The sequence below is a fragment of the Gopherus flavomarginatus genome, chromosome 12 (assembly GCF_025201925.1).
Source record: "Gopherus flavomarginatus isolate rGopFla2 chromosome 12, rGopFla2.mat.asm, whole genome shotgun sequence".
Classification (NCBI taxonomy): Eukaryota; Metazoa; Chordata; order Testudines; family Testudinidae; genus Gopherus; species Gopherus flavomarginatus.
In genome coordinates, this window is record NC_066628.1 from 2,331,242 (window position 1) to 2,350,872 (window position 19,631).

The 19,631-nt window shown below is 58.7% G+C and overlaps 3 protein-coding genes across 7 annotated transcripts; 2 read left to right on the top strand and 1 right to left on the bottom strand.

Annotated features, from left to right (window-relative positions):
• Positions 1-21: 21 nt before the first annotated feature.
• On the bottom strand, positions 22-2,345 carry GPANK1 (G-patch domain and ankyrin repeats 1). Of its 2 annotated transcripts, none has more exons than XM_050919646.1 (3): positions 2,053-2,345; positions 765-1,389; positions 22-512 (listed from the first exon to the last, which is right to left on the bottom strand). In XM_050919646.1, exons 2-3 carry the CDS (start codon positions 1,337-1,339, stop codon positions 50-52), a joined length of 1,038 nt encoding a protein of 345 aa, XP_050775603.1. In that variant the 5' UTR covers positions 1,340-1,389; positions 2,053-2,345; the 3' UTR covers positions 22-49. The 2 variants fall into 2 exon arrangements, with proteins under 2 accessions (XP_050775603.1, XP_050775604.1); XM_050919647.1 differs by having other exon boundaries at positions 22-509; positions 2,053-2,344.
• A 535-nt stretch (positions 2,346-2,880) lies between these two features.
• On the top strand, positions 2,881-10,642 carry CSNK2B (casein kinase 2 beta). Of its 2 annotated transcripts, none has more exons than XM_050919663.1 (7): positions 2,881-3,013; positions 5,383-5,465; positions 5,903-6,005; positions 8,796-8,911; positions 9,212-9,287; positions 9,479-9,668; positions 10,313-10,642. In XM_050919663.1, exons 1-7 carry the CDS (start codon positions 2,944-2,946, stop codon positions 10,401-10,403), a joined length of 729 nt encoding a protein of 242 aa, XP_050775620.1. In that variant the 5' UTR covers positions 2,881-2,943; the 3' UTR covers positions 10,404-10,642. The 2 variants fall into 2 exon arrangements, with proteins under 2 accessions (XP_050775620.1, XP_050775621.1); XM_050919664.1 differs by lacking the exon at positions 2,881-3,013 and adding an exon at positions 3,960-4,074.
• A 5,243-nt stretch (positions 10,643-15,885) lies between these two features.
• LOC127032413 (16 kDa beta-galactoside-binding lectin-like) lies at positions 15,886-18,634 on the top strand. Of its 3 annotated transcripts, none has more exons than XM_050919685.1 (4): positions 15,886-15,950; positions 16,707-16,786; positions 17,754-17,925; positions 18,404-18,634. In XM_050919685.1, the coding sequence occupies exons 2-4, from the start codon at positions 16,710-16,712 to the stop codon at positions 18,548-18,550; spliced, it is 396 nt and encodes a 131-aa protein (XP_050775642.1). In that variant the 5' UTR covers positions 15,886-15,950; positions 16,707-16,709; the 3' UTR covers positions 18,551-18,634. The 3 variants fall into 3 exon arrangements, with proteins under 3 accessions (XP_050775642.1, XP_050775640.1, XP_050775641.1); XM_050919683.1 differs by lacking the exon at positions 15,886-15,950 and adding an exon at positions 16,031-16,095; XM_050919684.1 differs by lacking the exon at positions 15,886-15,950 and adding an exon at positions 16,051-16,083.
• The last annotated feature ends 997 nt before the right edge of the window (positions 18,635-19,631 follow it).

Sequence of the window (19,631 nt, forward strand, 5' to 3'; positions counted from 1 at the left end):
TCCAAGCAATCCCAGTAGCTGAACAATAGGGGCTGTTGATCCCAAGAGTTCAAAGGTCAAGGTTCATATAGGTGCGGAGGTCACGCTCCCAGGCCTTTGCTTTGGCCTCTCTGCGACGGGCCTCTCTCTTCCCCACTGTAGCTGCCCGTTCCATCCTAGGCTGCTGCTCCTTGGGCCGCGCCACGGCACTGGGGTCATTGGCGTTGAAGTGGGTGACCTTGGGCCGGAGATCACTATGGAAACCCAGGCCCTTCTGGTCCCTCTTGAGGACGGTCTGGACGGGGAATTTACGGCCGGTGCCCTCAGGCCCCAGCCCGGCCTCGCAGTCCCAGCCCCCCTTGACCATGAGCTGGAAGCCGACGTTGCTCTCGGGGATGTGGTAGCGAGTTGGAGGGAGCGGGTCGCGCCGGTTGAAGAGGTGGGCTGTGGAGCGTTCGTGGAGCTCCACGCTGTCTTCGCTGTAATGTGTCTGGCACACGGTGCAGTATTTCCTCTCCGCTGGAGTCCTTCTACTGGGGAGACAATGAGGTCAGTGGTCTCCAGGATGAGCATATCGGTTGACTAAGGGAGGTGGGGAATGGGATATGCTGCTTTTCCCCTTTAGGGGTCGCTGGTTCCTATCCAGTCCCAAGCTGGGGGAACTGGCTGGTTCAGGCATGAGGGGAATGAGACATGGGGTCTTTCCTCTCTAGAGGGTGCTGGCTGCGATCCAGCCCAGGGTGGGGAGACTAGCTGGGTGCAGGGCAGGGGAACAGAAGACTCACCTGGCCATCCTCTCCTCTGGCTGAGCTGTTTCACGCTCCTGAAGGATCCTCACCACGTCCTGGTGCCCGGCTTCCTCGGCTAGATCCACTGCGTCCCGCCCCTGCGACTCGCACACTCCCACCCATGCGGCTCCCCGGGTCAGCAGGTACCTCACAGCTTCCCCCTGGCCTGCGTAAGCAGCACACATCACCGCCGTCCAGTAGTAACGGTCCCGGTAGTTCACATCACACCCCTCCTTCTCCAGCAGCCGCCGCAGGGTTCCCATGTCACCTTCCTGGGCCGATCTCAGCAGGAGGTTCCCCCTACGAGGGTCCGTCTGCCCTGGCTGGGGGATGGGTGGCTCAAGCACCCTGGGGCGCCTCACTGGAGCCTTGCGTTTCCGTGGGAGGCTGGAGCTCTCGCTCGAGGTCAGGAGACTCTCGTAGAAGCTCCGGGCTTCCTCGCCCTCCCCGTCCCCCTCCTTTTCCCGGCGGTTGGCAGGGGAGCCGACCTGTTTCCGGAGGTGCCCATCCTTCCAGCAGTCCGATTGCTCCCGGGCACGGGTGAAGGTGATGAGCTGGGGGCCGTGGTTCATGGTGGGTGGTGGAGACGGGGGATGGAGGTGGGTCACTGGGTGGGATCAACCTGTTGGGGGCAGGAACAAAGTCAGCAAATGAAGGGCACTGAGTGGTGAGCCTCATAGGGGGCACTAGCGTCCTTGGGGGAACAGAGGACAGGGCCATGGGCGTGGGGGCAGGTCTGGCTCTTGGGGGGTGGGAGATGGCCCAGGTCCCTGGGGGAAGGGTGGGGGGCAGGGGTCTCTGGGGGTCAGGGCTATGTCTTTACAGGGGTGGGGGTGGGGCAGGGGCCCTAGGGGATGGAGCTGGAGCTAGGTCCCTGGGGGCTAAGTTAGGGCCATAGGAGAGGGCAGGGAGGGGGGCAGGGCTCGGTCCCTGGGCTCTGGTCCGGGGCCCTGGTGGTGAGGGGGAGGAGTGGGGTGGGGCCCTAGGGGGCAGGGGGAAGGGCTGGGACGCTGAGGGGTGGGGCTAGGCCCGGGGGGGCAGGGTTAGGTCCCCAGGGGCAGGGCTGGGGTCCTGGGGGGCGGGGCCGTGACCCTGGGGGCGGGGCCTAGGCCCTGGGGGGGCGGGGCTAGGTTGGGGGCGGGGCTAACTGAGGGAAGGCAGGGAGAGGCGCTGTGACCCTGGGGGCGGGGCCTGGCCCTGGGGGGTGGGGCTGGAACCCGGCCTTGGCATTGGCCCAACTCCCTCTCCCCTTGGCCTTCACCCAGAAGCCTCCGGGGCCCCTCACCATAGAGACGCCGGAGGCCGGAGCAGCGCGCCACCACCCAGGCGAAGAGGTGACGCATGCGCATTAGAAGGCGCCGGGGCGCTGGAGGCGCACGCGCGTTAGAGGCCGCCGCGGCAGTGGCGCGTGCGGGCCGACGCCGGTCGGAGAGCAGCGAGCAACCGCCGGGTTCTGCTCCAGACATGCGCAATGGGGACCGGGAAGCTGCGCGGGATTTGGATGCGCATGCTCAATAGGGAAGGAGGCTCGGACGCGTCCTCCTTCGGGCTAGTTACTCTGGACAACGAATAGCGATCGGCACGCATGCGTATTAAACGCCCCCCGAAGCGGTGACTGCCCATGCGCACGGCGCAGCGGGGGGAAGCAGATTTTGCGCATGCGCACTCAGGAATAAGCCCTGTCAGTGTCTAGACGCAGTGTCTGGAACGCAGAGAAACCGAGGGAATGGGCGCACGTGCCCTCTACTGGGGAGGGAACCGAAACTGAAATCAGGCGCATGCGCACATACCGCTCCCAACCACCCCTCTTAAGCCTCCTAACAGCCACTGCCTGGCAGCGCGAGGCGCCTGAACTCCAGTCGCGGCGACCGTTTGCCTAATTTGCATATTTCCCAGCAGGCCTTTTACTTAAATCTCCTCCCCCAAATAGCGTCATTTTTCTCCGTTCAATGAGAAAATTAACTAAAAAAATTAAAAATATTTCCTGGCAGTAACTACGTGATGGCACCCAACTATCACTGCAGTGACTCAGCGTTATGTACCTCACCCTAACCCGACATGTGATCGAAATGTGCCTAGGCATTACGGTCTAATTAACATACTCAGCAGTCATCTTTAGGGGAGTAGTTAGGGGACAATAGGAGATGCTGGGTGCTAATTAACATCCTGGCGGCGGATGAGCCTAACGGGCGCCATGGAGTACAGCCGAGCCAGCAACCGGCGGAGCAGCAGCAGCGTCAGAGACGGTAAACTAAGGCGAGGGGTTCAGGAGGCCACGCCCACTAGTCGTGGCGACCACGCCCCTATGGGGTGCAGGCCACGCCTCTTCGGACAGGCCCACGCACCCCAGTAGAAGACACACCCTTATGTGCATGCCTTTGAGAGGCCACGCCCCTCTTTGATTAGGCCACGCCCATTTCGGATGGCTCCCCGTCCCACCCTGCTCTGACCCAGTGCCAGGACAGAACCCCTGAGTCCGGGCTCCCCTCCCCCCACGTCTCTGTCTCTAGTTCTCTGGTCTCCTGTTCCTATGAGCCTCAGTAGGACACCTCCCATGATGCTCCACGCCCCTTCCCCAGGGTCCCCCCCTTCCCTGCCCCTCCTCTGAGCTCTGTAGTTTCACAGTGTCCAAACCCCATTCACAGGCAGCTACAGGACTACAATTCCCATGGTGCCTTGCGGCTACATCACCTGATGGTGCCCCCCCTCCCGCACACTTTGTATCATGGCGGTTGTAGTTTGAGTCCAAAGCCCCATTCAAACTAACGGAGCTCAGGGAGCGCAGGCACTACAACTCCCATCATGCCTTGCGGCACACCACCGCGTCACTCATACCCCCTACCTGCAATGGGGAGCGGTGTAGTTCTCGGGGACCCAGCTGCCCATGGAACTGTACGAGGCCGATGCAACCTGTGGACTACCAGTCCCATGCTGCCTTGCGGCACCGCCCCCGCACCCGGGCTCCCCCATTTGCCCCGCGCCCGGGGATGTAGTTCCGCGGAGCCCCGCTGCCCAGTCATCCAAAGGAACCTAGGGTCGCTGGAGAACTACATCTCCCGCCATGCCCCGCGGTCTCCCATCATTCCTTCCCTGCCACGTGTCTTCCCGCTTTGCATTGTGGGAGCGGCAGTTCCCGGGTGGCCCTGCTCCCGTCTTCTCCTATGGGGCCCCTCCGGCTGTAAAACTACATCCCCCGTGATGCCCCGCGCGCCGGCTCGTCTGCGCGCTGGGGGACAAGCGGGGCGGCCGGGGCCTGTGCGCGTTGGGCACCGCTTGCTGCTGCTGAACGGGAGCTGAGACCCCGGGGGTGAGTGGGGCGCGGCCCCCCCGTGCAAAGGGGGCGGGGGGAGGGGAGGATCTGCCCCTAATGCCTGGGGGGGAGGGAGCTGACCTTCCAGTGGGGGAGGGGGGTTTGCACCCAATGCACCGCGGGGGGGATTTACCCCTGAACCCCCCGTGCAGTGGGGGCGGGGGGAGGGGAGGATCTGCCCCTAAGGGGGGGAGGGAGGGAGGGAGCTGACCCTCCATTGGGGGAGGGGGGTTTGCACCCAGTGCACCGCGGGGGGGATTTACTCCTGAACCCCCCGTGCAGTGGGGGCGGGGGGAGGGGAGGATCTGCCCCTAATGCCCGGGGAGGAGGGAGCTGACTCTCCAGTGGGGGAGGGGGGTTTGCACCCAGTGCACCGCGGGGGGGATTTACCCCTGAACCCCCCGTGCAAAGGGGGCGGGGGGGGAGGGGAGAATCTGCCCCTAATGCCCGGGGGGGAGGGAGCTGACCCTCCAGTGGGGGAGGGGGGTTTGCACCCAATGCACCGCGGGGGGAATTTACCCCTGAACCCCCCGTGCAGTGGGGGAGGTGCACCGGGGGGAGGGCCGTTCACCCCCCCATCTCTGGAGGGGGAGGGGTGGGGTCACTTACCCCCAGTGCCGTGATTCCCCCCTCCCCCAGTGCAATGCAGAAGGTGGGGGGAGGGTCATGGAGGGGGCTGGGGTTCACTCTGCTGCACAGCCAGGGGGACCCCCTTGTCCACGGGTGGATGGTTCAGGGAGCCCCCCCCCGTGTGGCTGGGAATGGGGAACCCCAGCCTGAGGGTGAAAGAGGCAGGGCTGCCCCCTCGTTCCTGGGCCAGTGGTAATTTCCTCTTTTGATCCAGGGGGTCAGAGAGAGGTGTGTAATTGACCCCTGTGCCCCACCACAGAGCCAGCTGCATCTCAGCGCCGGGTAAGGGGTCCCTGTATAACCAACCCCCTTCCCTTCCCCAGGGCCAGCTGCATCTCCGTAAGAGCCAAGGGGTCCCTGTATAACTGGCCCACCCCAGAACCAGCTGTGTCTTGGCACCAGGCAAGGGTTCCCCATAAACTGACTCCTCTTGTGCCCCACCTCAGAGCTAGCCGCATCTTAGTGCTGGGCGAGGGGTTCCTGTATAACTAGCCCCCTGCCCCACCCCAGAGGGGGTTCATCGCAGCACGGCTGGGAGACATTGTACTGTCTGTGCTGGGAGCTTGCGTGAGTGTTGGCTTGTGGGGCTGCAGGCTGGGCTCCCACCCCCCACGCTCATCACACAAGTGAGCAGGGCTTTGGCGCAGGCTGGGCTGATGGTGCCTCTCTCTGCAGAGGACGGGAAGATGAGCAGCTCCGAGGAAGTGTCCTGGATTTCCTGGTTCTGTGGCCTGCGTGGAAATGAATTCTTCTGTGAGGTGAGCGGCGGGGCTGGGAGCCAGGACTCCTTGGTTCTGTCCCCAGTCCTGGGAGAGGAGGGGGCTGGGAGCCAGGACTCCTTGGTTCTGTCCCCAGTCCTGGGAGAGGAGGGGGCTGGGAGCCAGGACTCCTGGGTTCTGTCCCCGCCCTGGGAGAGGAGGGGGCTGGGAGCCAAGACTCCTGGGTTCTGTCCCCGGCCCTGGGAGAGGAGGGGGCTGGGAGCCAGGACTCCTGGGTTCTGTCCCCGGCCCTGGGAGAGGAGGGGGCTGGGAGCCAGGACTCCTGGGTTCTGTCCCCAGCCCTGGGAGAGGAGAGGGCTGGGAGCCAGGACTCCTGGGTTCTCTCCTGACTGTGGAAGGGGAGTCTAGTGGCCGGGGGGGCGGGGAGGGCGGTGCACCCGGACTCTTGGGTTCTCAGCCCGGCTCTCTCCCCCTAGGTGGATGAGGATTACATCCAGGACAAGTTTAACCTGACGGGGCTGAATGAGCAGGTCCCCCATTATCGCCAGGCGCTCGACATGATCCTCGACTTGGAGCCAGGTGCCGGGGGGTCCCAGGGCTGGCAGGGGGAGGGGTCCCCGTCTGAGCCCTCTGGCCCCATCAGCTCCCTGCTCGCTTTGTATGTGGTCTTTGTCGCCTTCCTTGTGGGCAGGGGCCCTGCCACTGCCCCCCACCCTACCGAATGGGCCAGGCCTGAGCCTGGCACGCTTGGCAACTGCCCTTCGTACAACTGACGGGTCAGGCTGCGTGTGGCATGTTTGTGTGTGTGGAAGAGTGTGTGTGTGTGCATTCTTGCACAAGCATGGAGGACGGGGGGGTGTATTGCATGTGTGTGTCGCACCACCATGGAGGACAGGATTGTATGTTTATCGCAGAGTTGTGTGTCTCGCACAAGTGTGAAGGATGGGTGTGAGTGTTGCACAGCGACTGTGCGTGTCTTGCACAAGTGTGGAGGAGGGGTGTGTAGGGGTCCATTACATGGTTGTTTACACATGGCATACCTGACTCTGAGCCCCTTGTCCCCTCTTGCACAACTGTGAGGCCCTGAATTGTATGTGCCTGCCCTTTGCACGACAACAAGGGTCTGACTTGTGTGTAGCTGCCACTTCATGTGTGCACAAGGAGCCCCAGCTTGTGCCTGTCACACTGGGGGCAAGCACAATGGAGGGCTCATCATGACCCCTTCACGGGGCAGTGGCTGCACTCGCACCTGGCCAGTTGTGTGAAAGCGGCCTGGGTGTCTCAGCCATGCGACAGGCTGGGCTCAGGGATGTCCATTGCCCGAATCGCTGGGACTGGGGGCCACCCTCTCCCGCCTCTTCCTTCCATTGGAATATGGCCATATAAAAGCCAGTACGACCAGGAATAAAGACCGCCGGCCAACGGGGGTCCCGGGGGAGAATCAGCTGAACGGAAGCTCCCTGCACAACGCGGGTGAATGTGAGGCTGGGATGGAGTTTCGTACGGGATAGCTGAGTGGTTTGAGCATTGGCCTGCTAAACCCAGGGGTGTGAGTTCAGCCCTTGAGGGGGCCACTTAGGGATCTGGGGCAAAAATCAGTACTTGGGGCAGCTAGTGAAGGCAAGGGGCTGGACTCAATGGCCTTTCAAGGTCCCTTCCAGTTCTAGGAGATGGTATAGCTCCATATATTCAAAAAATAAAAAAATAAAAAGATTTGAAGGGCAGGAGAGTCGTCGATTCAATGACTGCAGGGCTCAAAGGGACCACGGTGCTCAGCTCACCTGCCCTCCCGAATCACGCAATGATTCCTAGCCCCGATCTGTTAGAAAAACAGCCCGTCTTGACTGCAGAGTGGCTGGCGATGGAGAATCTCCCGTGACCCTAGATCTTGTGCCTGTGGTTCATTATGCTCTCTGGAATGAATTTATGCCAGATACAAACAGAAGAATCACGAGGTTCTTGTCCCTCTGGTAACGACTGCTGCTAGGATCCTGGGTCTGGTTCTGGTGGCCACAATTGCAGGAGGGTGATCGATTGGCCAGGGGCCGGCGAAGAGCCATGAGAGTGCATGAAGGACTGGAAAACAGAGATTCCAGGAGCTAACTCTGAGCTTTAAAGCCCCCCGCAGGAATATTTTTTTAATCTCACCCTGACTTGCAATACCCACTCCCACCTGCTCCCGCATTGGTTCTTGCCTTTTTATCCCAGTTCCACCTGGAAAAACCTTAGATCCCGCAAATCCTGCAGGCGAGACAGATTTCCCCCTTGCTACCAAAACCAAAAAACCCCACGGTCATTTAATATATATATTCAAACACAATTTTTACCTCTAAAAGAATAAAATAAATTGTGATTGTCATGTTAAAAAAAACAGAAAAAAATTTAACTCTTGTTATAACAGACCTGAAATCTTTCTATCCGTCACTTAAATTTAAATGTTAAAAACTTTAATTAAATGTTCAAACCGTTAGTTAAAAAAAAAATCACACTTGCTTTACGCTGCTGAAATTCTGTTTATGACAAACTATTGTCGTGTGTAGATCGCAGAGCGTGTCAAACCAAACTGCGCCACATTTTTGCCGTAAGCACATTTTTTTTTAATGCTTATAAAAAGTAAGTTTTTAACACCACTTTAGCACTGTTTTTAGACTGTTGAAATGTGCGATTCAAGTTATTTATATGTCGGGATTATTATGGTTTTTTGAGAAACATTTACCAGGAAAACTGCCCCCACGCTAGTGTGTGTGATCGAAATAAATCTTAAAAAGAGGCACAACCTAAATAGCTAAATGTGCGTTTTTGTTTGCCTGCAAATTTCCACGGTCTCGTATTTTTGTCCATCCAGTCCTCCTGCAATTAAGTCCATTTATGCCGCTCCTGCTGTTATGGCAGCGGGTCCTGCGGGATCCCAGCCCCGCTCTGCTTCGCAGAGGGAAGGGGAAGAGGTGACTTGATCCTGTCTGGATGTGACCCCGCGGAGAGTAGATTTGGCAGTGGGCTCTCTGATCTAGGAGACGGGGACCCCATGGGCGGGGGCGGATGGATGCTAGATGAATTCAGGGGAAAGTAAGGTGCGCGTTGTTAGCACTGAGGAGAGTTAAGCAGCAGCACAGTTTGCGAAGGGTCGGGGTGGATGTACGGTCGCTGGCGATGTTAAATCCAGAGGGGCTGGTTTTTCTCTCCGATCGGCCGGAGGAATTAATTCCCGGCAGTTGTTATGGTCTGTGGTAGGAGCTCAGACTGTACAGTCGCCCTGGCCCCAGTGATCCCGTCAGGTGGGGGGTGACCCCGAGTGCCTGGCATTCCCTGCCCCCTAGCTCTGTGGGGTCCCCTCCTCCTGTATCTCACACGCAGCCCCTTTCCTTGCAGATGAGGAGCTGGAGGACAACCCCAACCAGAGCGACCTGATCGAACAGGCGGCGGAGATGCTGTACGGGCTGATCCACGCCCGGTACATCCTCACCAACCGCGGCATCGCCCAGATGGTGAGTGGCAGCCCCCTGCACCCCTGAGCCAGCTAGTTCCCTGCCTGGGGCAGGATGGGAGCTGGCGCCCCCTAGTGGGGACAGGCCCCTGCCCCATTCATGTCCCCCTGAGCCAGCCAGTCCCTGCCCTGGGGCTAGATGGGAGCCGGCGCCCCCTAGAGGGGACAGACCTCTGCCCCATTCCCTGCCCCCCCTGAGCCAGCCAGTCCCTGCCCTGGGGCCAGGTGAGAGCTGGCTCTCCCTAGAGGAGGGAAGTCCCATTCCCAGCCTGGGGTCTCATCCTTTCTCTCTCCTTCCCAGCTTGAGAAGTACCAGCAGGGAGACTTCGGCTACTGTCCTCGTGTCTATTGTGAAAACCAGCCCATGCTGCCCATTGGTAAGTGCAGGAGGGGAGTGGCGCCTAGTGGTTAGAGCAGGGGTGGGGGCTGGGATCCAGGACTCCTGATTTCTCTCTCTGTTTTGGGAGGGGAGTGGGGTCTCATTGTTAGAGCTGGGAGATGGGGGTGGGGGTGGGAAGGGGGCTGCGAAGCAGGACTTTTGGGTTCTCCCACCTCTCTCTGCCCCCAGGCCTGTCTGACATCCCCGGCGAGGCCATGGTGAAGCTCTACTGCCCCAAGTGCATGGACGTCTACACCCCCAAGTCCTCCCGCCACCACCACACGGACGGCGCCTACTTCGGGACTGGCTTCCCCCACATGCTCTTCATGGTGCACCCCGAGTACAGGCCCAAGCGGCCAGCCAATCAGTTCGTCCCCAGGTGAGCTGCTGCCATTGGCCGGAGCGGAGTCCGGTTCCGGCGGGGCAGTGAATCCAGCTCCGCGTTTTGACCCCTTCCTGATGAGCTGGAGCCCAAGTCTGTTCTGGGGGAGCCAGCTCCACTTCTTCCCTCCCCCCGCAGGCTAATGGACTCTGGATCCGCCTCCAGCTCTTCCATCTCCCCTGGAGAGCTGTATCTGGCAGCCCATTCCAGTGGACCCATCCAGGTCTTCCATCCATCCCCCTGGGGACCTGGCCCCTCCCTCCTGCCCCACATGGGGCAGTGCCCAGAGTCCATTCCAGCTGGGCACCTGGATCTGGCTCCGGTTTTCTCCCCCGTCTCCCGTTGTGGCTGCAGCTGGACTCCGTTCCAGGGGGCATATGGGAATCTGGTTCCGTGTCTGCCTTCTCCCATGCAGAAACCAGGGCTGCAGCTAGAGTCCATGCCGGTGTGCACAAACACTCCAGTTCCGGTTCTTCTTCCTCCTACAGATGAGTGTTCACTCTGGAACCTACTGATGTCCCCACAAACACCTGCTTCATGGAAATCCCTAGTGCCTGTGGGGGGCTTGTGGGCATGGCTGGGGCTTCTGTAACCCCCACCACTCACTCCCAAATGTTAACCCTTTCCTCTCCTTTTGGTAGGCTCTACGGCTTTAAGATCCACCCCATGGCATATCAGCTGCAGCTGCAGGCCGCCAGCAACTTCAAGAGCCCTGTCAAAACCATCCGCTGATCCTCCACCCGAACGCCTGGGTCCCCATCTCCTAAGCCAGCCCCTTTCCCTCTCCTGTTTCTCCCTGGGACAGGGCCACCTTGGTTTGATTTTTTTTGGGGTCCCCTTGGACTGGTCTGAGTCCCCCCCATCCCTGCTTCCCTCTTACCAAGTCTGATTTTAGTTGCCTTTGGTGCGTTGTTTAAATTAATATTTCCTTCTCAGAAAAAACACACATAAAACTCAGAAAAAATTCAGAAGTATTTTGTCTCTTTTCAAAAATAAATTGAGGAAGATTAGGCTCTCATCTGTGAAAGTGGGGTCTGGTGGGCTAGAGCGGGGGTGGGGGCTGAGAGCCAGGACTCCTGGGTTCTATACCACCTCTGGGAGGGGAGTGGGGGCTAGTGGTTAGAGCGGGGGGCTGGGAGCCAGGACTCCTGGGTTCTGCCCATAACCCATCTCAGGACCTGGCCCTGCAGCTGTTCGCTGGCCCCAGCCTGCTCGCTCTGTCTGGTGTTTGTCCATTGGGCCCATGGCTGGCTGGTCTCACCCTCAGCCTGACCATCTTTGCAGAGTCCAGGGGCTGTTTGAAAGCCCTGGGGGTGGGTGGTGTGGGGGGCCTGCCCCCTCAGCTAAGGGGGAGGAGCTACTGAGCCCAGGCTTCAGCTGAGCAGTGGGGACAAGGGAAGAGAAAATGTGTGGGGGTGAGCTTGGGGCTTGTAGTGAAGGGGGGGACAGAGCAGAGACCCCCCCCCCCATGCTCTGCCCTGAGGCAGGACCATGCCAGGGACTGGAAATAGACCTCATGCTCCCAGATCTCCCCCACCTCCTGGGGGGCCCTATTGGCTCTCTCAGAGGAGGCTGGCAAGGTGATCCTGGGGCTGGGGTGTGCCAGGTTCTCCCTGTGCCACAGAAGGGGCTGGGGCTTGGGGATGCACCAGTGCCCACAGCTCTGCAGAGGAGCTGCTAGCCCCATGGCACCAGCAGGAGGCCAGGGTGGCCCACCAGCATCCTTCACCCACCTCAGGCAGCAGCAGGTCCTGCTTCTGTGGGTCAGGGCAGGACATGAGGACAGGGTGAAGCTCACATGGGTAGAGCTGGTTCCTGGATGTGGTTTGGGGGCAGCTGGTGGGGCAGGCTCTCCATGCTAAGGGCAGGAGGGGGCAGGCAGGGAGCGGCCTCCCACAGGGCCCTGCCAGGCAGCTGCTGGGTGAGTGGTGTCTGCACAGGGCCCTGTGCTAAGGGGCTGCTGGGAGGTCTGAGCCCCTGGCTGTCCAGTGCCCACTTCATGGGGAAGGGAGGGGACACTTTCTATGGGGCTCCCTGTGTTTCAGCCCCTGCCCCATCCCTGCCCTGGCAAGTGGGTGAGTCCTGCTGTTTCCCATGCAAACAGACCCCTGCACCCCCTGCTAGCCCAGTCCCAGCTCCCCCTGGCCCCATAGCTCCAGTGGGGCCCCTCCTGGATCCAGCCAAACTGACCTCAAAGAAAGGGGGTAGTGGTGGGCCTCTCTCTGTAGTAACCACTGGACCACATGGGGCTTGGCTCCTAGCCTCTCCCTGTCCCACTCTACTAACCCCATTGTCCTCCCAGAGCCAGGAGAGAACCCAGGAGTCCTGGCTCCCAGCCCCTCCTGCTCTAACCCACCAGCCCCCACTCCCCTCCCAGAGCTGGTGAGAGAACTGAGGAGTCCTGGCTCCCAGCCCCTCCTCCTTTCCCAGAGCTGGAGGGAGAACCGAGGAGTCCTGGCTCCCAGCCCCACCCACACTGCTCTAACTGCAGAACAGCAGATCCTGGGACACTTGTCCCTTATCACAGTAGTTTTGTGCCCTAGATGTTCTTGAGCCAGGGATGGAAGTAGGGGGCTGGGAACACTGCTGCCTGTGGGCCATGTAAGGTTAGGGAAGAGAGGAGGTGGGGAGATAGAGGCATCTGTGGGGGTGGGAGAACCAGAAAGGGGGATGGGTCCAATTTGGGGATCCCCCAGATCCCACCATCTGCAGAAATGTAGGGATCCCCCACTCCATGAGTGAACCCAGAGACACCAGCAGCAGGGACTATCGGGCCATTTATTAATGGGAGTCCAGGCGCCACCTCAGAGAACGCCGTGTGGATCTCCAGGGGCAAAGGTTCAACTCCCGGGTTAGTTCCCTCTTGGGATGTTGGAGATCTCCAATACTAGGAGTCACACCAGCAGAGCTACGGCCCATTCACACCCGCTGGGGACCCTGTCTCAGCCCACCACCGGGAAGACCCCACCAATGGAAAGACACACCAAATCCACATCAAGTTGACAGATATTCAAGCTTTATTCGAGGGCCCTGACTGACACCCAGGTAGCCTGGCGAATGCTAAAACCAAAAAGCAAGTTTACATGGGGTTAAGATCCATTGCAGCAGAAATAGATGCTCATTTGGGGTATGTCCAATGTCCACCCAGGGAAGCACTTACAGCTACCAGACTCCATCCCAAAGAGATGGAAGATAGCGGCTAAGACAGAGGTTGCTGGAGGGCTACAGAGATGACTAGACTGGTGTAAATCAGGATTAACCCCATTTTTGTGGAAACAAGGTCAGAATCCAGTCCTGAAAAGGCACCACTTGAGGTTAGGGCTGAATCCTGACCTAGAACCCCAGCACGAATCCAGAGCAAGTCCCACCAGCGTCAGTGGAAGCAATCCTTAAGTCACATCAACTTGAGAGTCGCTCTGGTTCACTCACTGAGAAGGTCAAACTCCACCCACACCAGCAAAGCTCGGAGCAGAATCCGGGTCATTGCCTGTACCCCCAAGACTCCTTAGAATTATACCCAGTATCTCTCGCCCATGAACGTCTTCCACAATGGAGCAACAATGGTTTCCGCTATCTGGGAGGAAGGGGAATCTGGGATGTTTGCTTGAGTCTCTTCCACAATTAACCTCTTTTGTTCATTGTACTTGGCTTGTCGAAGATCTAACCCCCTGCCCCGTAGTTAATACATCTTTTTCACCATCTCCAAGAGCGGCCCAGCCGGGATGTAGTTGACCATCTCTGCCACGGTCTTCACGATGTTCCTGCTGAAGACTCTGGCCACGCAAGTGTCCCACCGGGGCATCTTGATGTTGTACTGGACTTGCCCATCCACATGGAAGATGGATATTTCATTCTCCTGTGTGCCGGACACGAAGACCAGCACCGTGGTCTCGCTTTGGATGGTCATCCTGGCGTTCTGCTGGACACACAGCGGCTCCTGGGAGAACTCGCTCAGCGCTAGATTGAAACAGGCCTTGAGCTCCTCGGTCAGCCGCTTCCGGGACTCCAGACGTCTCCGGACCTGGAGAAGCCGCTCGAGGCTCAGGGGTTCTGGGAGGGTGGATTTAACCACACACCCACCCATGGGTCATGCTCTGGGACTTGATCACAGGAGACTAATACAATCTACAAAGGAAGGAAATTTGGGGTTAGTTCTCTGGAGACCTGGGTTCACACCCTTCCCCTGTCACAAGTGAGATGAGTTTTCATTTGGTCTCAGCCTAGTTTGGTTAATAGACCTAGTTGAAATAAACTGGGAATGGAGTCAAACATCTTGTGACATGAGTTCTGCTGAGTTCAACATCATTTATGGTCTCCACTTAGAGGAGTCTGGTGGGTGTGAGAGTGGGTGGGGGCTGGGAGCCAGGACTCCTGGTTTCTACCCCCAGCTCTGGGAAGGGATGGGGGCTGGGAGCCAGGACTCCTGGGTTCTATCCCTGGGCCTTCCACTGACTTGATAAATGTCCCATTTTACAGATGGAGAAATGGAGGCACAGAGGGGGAGGGAAGATATTTGACAAAGGTGGCTGTTTAAGATCTCCCAAGGGAAGGCACCACTGTGTGGTCTTTAAGTCACCACCCTTGAGACTTCCAAGTGGCTCAGGAACAGGGGTCAGAACCTGGTGACTAGGGGTGGGATTGAAATGGTTTTCCCATCCCAGAAACATTTGAGATGTCATGAAAAATTCGCTATTCTGCCCTTAATACTGAGGTGATCCCTTTCCGAGTCCTCTGTCTAAAACCAGAAAGGCACCCGGTATGGACCCACCCCCTTATTTTGACCAAAAATTCTATCAGCCCAAGGAATCTTCCAAACAAAGCTGTCTGTGACCCTGCCCCCTCCTGGCAGAAAGTTTCAGTTTCGACTAACTTTTGGGGGGCAAATTCCCAGCCCATTTTGCTCCCTGCCCCTGCCCCTCCCATACTGCTGGGGGATAAAGTCCTGCTCCAGCTACATGGAAGAAAGCTACTGGCTCCTCTCCTAGGTAGAGTTTCTCCAAGGTCACTAAGGGTTACGTCTACACTGCAGTGCCAACCCACTGCACCAAATTGGAGTGCCCGGGTCGATTCGCTTGGGCTCGGAGCTACGTGTGTGTAGACATTAGGGCTCGGGCTAGAGACAGGCCCACCCCGCAGGGTTTGAGCCCAGGTCTAGCACAAGGCAGAACATCTACACTGCAATTTTATAGCCACTAGCCCAAGCCCCCGACAGCTGACCCAGGCGCTTTCATTGCCGCGTAGACATACCCATGTTCAGATACTGCCCCTCCACTCCAGGCTGTTCGTGCTCAGCCAGAACCCCAGAACTTTCCCCCTTATTCCCATACACTCTTGTTTGCCACTTAGCCTGAAACCAGGGGTCAGATCCTCCCCCACACCCTAGGGATCAGCCCCCCTTTAACCAGGGGATTTACCTAGATTAACAGCAACTTAGGCCATGGACTGTCTCTGCACAGCGCATCAAGTTCTGCAAGCTGAGATGGGAAGAGAACCCAGGAGTCCTGACCCCCACGTGCACCCTCCTCTAACCCACTAGCCCCCCCATTCCCTTCCCAGAGCTGGGGAGAGAACCCAGGAGTCCTGGCTCCCAGCCCTCCCTGCTCTAACCACTAGACCCCACTCCCCTCCCAGAGGGGAGGAGAGAACTCAGGAGTCCTAGCCGTAAGCCCTACCATAATACACCTGTCTGCAGCAATCCCTCTGTTAGAGCACTCCCCAGACATGTTTATCCTACAGCAGTAGGTTCCACAGGTTATTAAAGACACTCATTGAGACACATTGGAAAGTTAAACCATTCCTAGGAAAAAACTAAAAGTTCCAAGGGTTAAATAACAGGAACAAGGCTATAAGGACCCCCTCTAACGCCCCAAATCCTAGTCCCTGTTTAACCGCTTACCAGGTCAGGGGACTCTCCTGTGTTTTCCAGCCAAAAGAAAGACCAAAGAGCACATACTCCTCCAGCCACACAATTACACACAGAGTATTATAAAGCAACCAACCACACTTGTGTCCTTTTTATAAGCAAGTAGCTCCCAAGGCAGGCTGGGAGTTGGGAGCTAGGAATGCTGGGAATTGTAGTTTCTTCACTAGTTTGCAAAAGGCTCCATTTCTGATTGGCCGGGGAACGAAAGGGGGCCGGGCCCTAGATACCATCTCTCTAATAGTTGGTCTTTTCTGCTTTTCCCTATCTGGGATATGAGCTCCGCTGTGATTGGCCCAGCCCACCCAGACAGCTGGAGCTCAAGGTGTCCCTGGCCACACCCCTCTCCTATCTGATTGGTCAGTTCTTTAGGGCTTGGGATGCCTGATTGGTGGCAAGGGGGGGTGTCCCAGCTATTTAAAGCTCAGGGTTGGGCTAAGCCCTCATGGTAGCTGGAGCTGGCTGTGGAGTTGTGGTGTCTCTAGAGTAGCTGTAATGGAGTGTGTGAGTTGGGGGGTAGAGGGATATTAAGGCTGGTTCTTGGGGGGTAGGAGGGGAGCTGTGGGGCAGATTGGTAGCTATGTGGGGTAGGAGGCCTGGTAGCAGGAGGTTGCTGGGTACTAGGGGTATCTTTAATTTCTGTCCTTGGGCTTGGGGGGGATGGTTGACCCCTAGTCCTGTTCCCCTATCTGTATGGGGGAGCTGAGTCTGTTTCCTGGTAGTTAAGTCCCACCTGGTGACTTTGAAGCTGTGAGATCCCTGAGGTTGGGGGAGGGTGATGGGATCTTCTAGGGCTGAGAGGGTCAGGGTGGGGGGCAGATGTAGTGGGCTGGGGGGTGTCACAGCTTTGTCACCTGCATCTGTGTGAAATTCATGTTCTTTGTCTGCTCCCCATCTAGTGTCCCCTAGAGGGGACAGGCCCCATTCCTAGCCCCCGAGACAACTGGTCCTTGCCCTGGGGTCAGGTGGGAGCTGGTGCCCCCTAGAAGGGAAAGGTCCCAGTCCCTGCCCTAGGGCTGGGCTGGGACCTGTGCCTCATTCCCTGCCCCCTGTGGGGAGGGGTGGTGGGTGTGTTCCTGGGGGGGTGCTCACCTCTTCCCCTCCCCCACCCCCAGGGGATGGTTCTGACCCACCTGAAGGTCCAGCCTGGCGAATGTATCGCAGTGAAGGGGACGGTGCCGCTGGATGCCAAGAGGTGAGTCGGGGCCCATGGGTGTGGGGATGGTTATCTTGATCCCTGGGGTTAATGCTGGGGTCCCCCAGTAGCACAGTAGGGGAAATGTCTGGACCCAGGATGGGGCTCAGCCCCCCAAGGGGGCAGCATCTCCCTGCAGGCCCCTCAGCCCCTGGGTCTGCATCATCTCAGCCCCCTGAATCCTCCAGGGACCCCCTGCCTCAGCTCGGACCCCCTTCAGGGGTAACTGTGGGGATGGGGTGTGTGTGCGGGGGGGCTGGTCTCACGAGGACTGATGTCTGAGAGGTCTATGACCCTACTTCTCTGTGGGGCTGGCTCTCAGCCCCCTGCATAGGGTGAGCTCAGTGGGGCAGAGCCCCACAGATTGGGGGCACTGGGCTGCAGGGGGACTGAGGCTGGTGTTGGCCCTGTGATGCTCCTCTCCACCCTGGGCAGGGGCTGGAGGGCAGCAGAGAGGATGCTGGGAAATCTGGGCCATAGGCTGGTGCATTGTGGGAAGATCTCAGGTGATGCCCACAGGTGACCCTGCTGCTGAGGATGCTGGGAAACTTTCCCACAAGGCAGCAGGGCTGTGGCTTTAGCCCAGGGGATTCTGGGAGACTTGCCCAGGATCCAGAGTCTGTGGGGATGACAGCAGGGGATGCTGGGGGAATTCCCATGGTGCAATGCAGGGGCTCCATGATGCAGTGCTGTCCCAGAGGATGCTGGGAAGCTTTCCACAATGCACCAGTGCCATAAATTGAGCAGAGGGAATTATGGGAGATTCTCCCATGGTGCAGTGCAGCAGAGGGTGATGGGGAATTTCCCATGATGCTCTGTGTGGCAGGGGTGGCTGGTGGCTTCCCACAATGCAAAGCTAGTGGCTGCCCCTGTTTGTGGGGGGGCCCTGGGGTGGGATTCCCTGCTGGCCCCTAGGGAAGCTGCCTGGCCCAGGCAGGGGGTCCCAGCCTGTCTCTTTCCCCTCCAGCTTTGCCCTGAACATGGGTCGGGCTGGCTCGGACCTGGCCCTTCACTTCAACCCCCGATTTGAGAGCCACGGGGACACCTGCATCATCATCTGCAACTCGCTGCAGGGTGGGGAGTGGGGGCAGGAGCAGCGGGAGCCAGACTTCCCCTTCCAGCAGGGGCAGGATGCCAAGGTGAGGGGGCACTGCCTGGGGAAGATCCCAGCTCCACCCCTGTGGGGTGGACTGATCTGGGGGGTGAATCGTGAGCTCCTCTCTGGGGGAGAGCACAGCCCCCTTCTCTCCTAGGTGGGGTGCAGGGCACTGTCTGGGGGATGATCACAGCTCCCATTCCTGATGTGAGATGGGCAGGGCACTGTGGGGTGGGGTAGATCCCTCTCTAAGGGCAGCCTTCTCCCATCTCTGGGGGACTGTGGGGAAGATCGCAGCTCCCCTTTGCTGGGATCAGCTGAATGAGGGGAAAGGGAGCAGGGCACTGTATGGGGAAGACCGCAGCTACCCCATCTCCAGCAGAGGAGTCTAATGCTAGTGGGGATGTCTCCAGTCCTGGCTGGGCTGGGGGGGAGGTGTAAGGTTGGGATGGTATTTAACCCTGGGGGGGGGGGGTGCAGGTGTCTCTGGCTCCACCCCTCACCCTCTGGCCCCTCCCCAGATCTGCATCTCCTTCGATGACCAGGAGCTGACGGTGGCCCTGCCGGGGGAGCAGCAGCTCAAGTTCCCCAACAGGCTGGGGCTGGAGGCCATCGAATTCTTCTCCGTGGAGGGAGACTTCAGGGTCAAGTCCATCAAGTTCAAGTAGCTCCACCCCTTCCCTGCTGGCTCCTCCTCTTCCCTGCTGGCTCCACCCACTCCATGGGGGGGTTAAAACCTACCAATAAACATGAATCTGTTCATCACCCTGCACTGTCCCTGGGTTTGTTATTCACCCCAGCGCAGCCTGGGAGTTGGGATTGGGGAGCTGGCTGGGCAGGCAGGGGTGCTAGACCAGCGTGTGTGTGGGGGGGGGGGATTCTCCTTTGGGGACATGGATCCCTCTGGGACTTGTACAGGGGATGGGGGAATCTAGGGGTTTAATACTAGAAGATGTCTAGTGATTGGGAGCCAGGACTTCTGGGTTCCACCCCCAGCTCTGGGAGGGGAAACAACTCCCTGGAGGGAGAGGACAGGATGTGTTGCCCCATTTTCACCTTCTCTCCCACTTTGCGTATTTATCTTGCCCTTCTCATTGTCTAGTAGCTGCATGAAGAGAGATGTCCCATTTCCCCCTTACTCTAGAGCCAGCTGCTGGCCCCATCCTGGGGCCAGATTACAGCCAGGCCACTTAGAGGGGAACAGGCCCCCATGTCCCATTGCCTAAACCAACTGGGGTCTGTAGGCCTAGGGAAGTCCATAGACACTGCATGCGGGGTCTGCAAATAGTATTTGGGGGTGGAGGAACCTCACTGCTCACCTGCATTTAGAGCAGAGGCATGGGAACTGGGGGTGTCACATCTCTCCCCCCACAAGTGTGCCTTCCATTTGGCCCTGCTGCTGATGGGGTGGAGCAGATCTGTGGTATCTCCTTGGCTAGCTGCTGCCTGCTCAGGGAGCCCATGGCTGTGAGGCCACATCCTAAGGCTATGGCAGGGATGCTGGAATTTTTGGTTGCGGGGGGGCCCCCCAACCCAGACAGACTAGGTCATCTGCTGAGGTGAGCCTGGAGGTGGTGCTTCCTCCCAAGCTCTCAAATGTTTGCAGGGTGCAGAGGAACATTTGGGGGGGAGCAGGGAGCTTGGTCAATTTGGAATGAATCCATTTCAGAATGAAAGTCTCTGGGTGAACTAGCACTGTCTGCACGACTGCTTTTGTTGGTGAAACTTGCGCTGGTGAGGGGTGTTCCC

What these genes read in the sequence shown, in the direction of transcription:
- CSNK2B (XM_050919663.1), top strand. Translation starts at nt 2,944, where the DNA reads ATGAGCCTAACGGGCGCCATGGAGTACAGCCGAGCCAGCAACCGGCGG. An exon ending in GATCCTCGACTTGGAGCCAG is followed by an intron (nt 6,006 to 8,795) that starts GTGCCGGGGGGT and finishes CTTTCCTTGCAG; the next exon opens with ATGAGGAGCTGGAGGACAAC. An exon ending in ACCGCGGCATCGCCCAGATG is followed by an intron (nt 8,912 to 9,211) that starts GTGAGTGGCAGC and finishes TCTCCTTCCCAG; the next exon opens with CTTGAGAAGTACCAGCAGGG.
- GPANK1 (XM_050919646.1), bottom strand. Translation starts at nt 1,339, where the DNA reads ATGAACCACGGCCCCCAGCTCATCACCTTCACCCGTGCCCGGGAGCAA. An exon ending in CCAGAGGAGAGGATGGCCAG is followed by an intron (nt 513 to 764) that starts GTGAGTCTTCTG and finishes TTGTCTCCCCAG; the next exon opens with TAGAAGGACTCCAGCGGAGA.
- LOC127032413 (XM_050919683.1), top strand. An exon ending in GTGCCGCTGGATGCCAAGAG is followed by an intron (nt 16,787 to 17,753) that starts GTGAGTCGGGGC and finishes TTTCCCCTCCAG; the next exon opens with CTTTGCCCTGAACATGGGTC. An exon ending in AGCAGGGGCAGGATGCCAAG is followed by an intron (nt 17,926 to 18,403) that starts GTGAGGGGGCAC and finishes GCCCCTCCCCAG; the next exon opens with ATCTGCATCTCCTTCGATGA.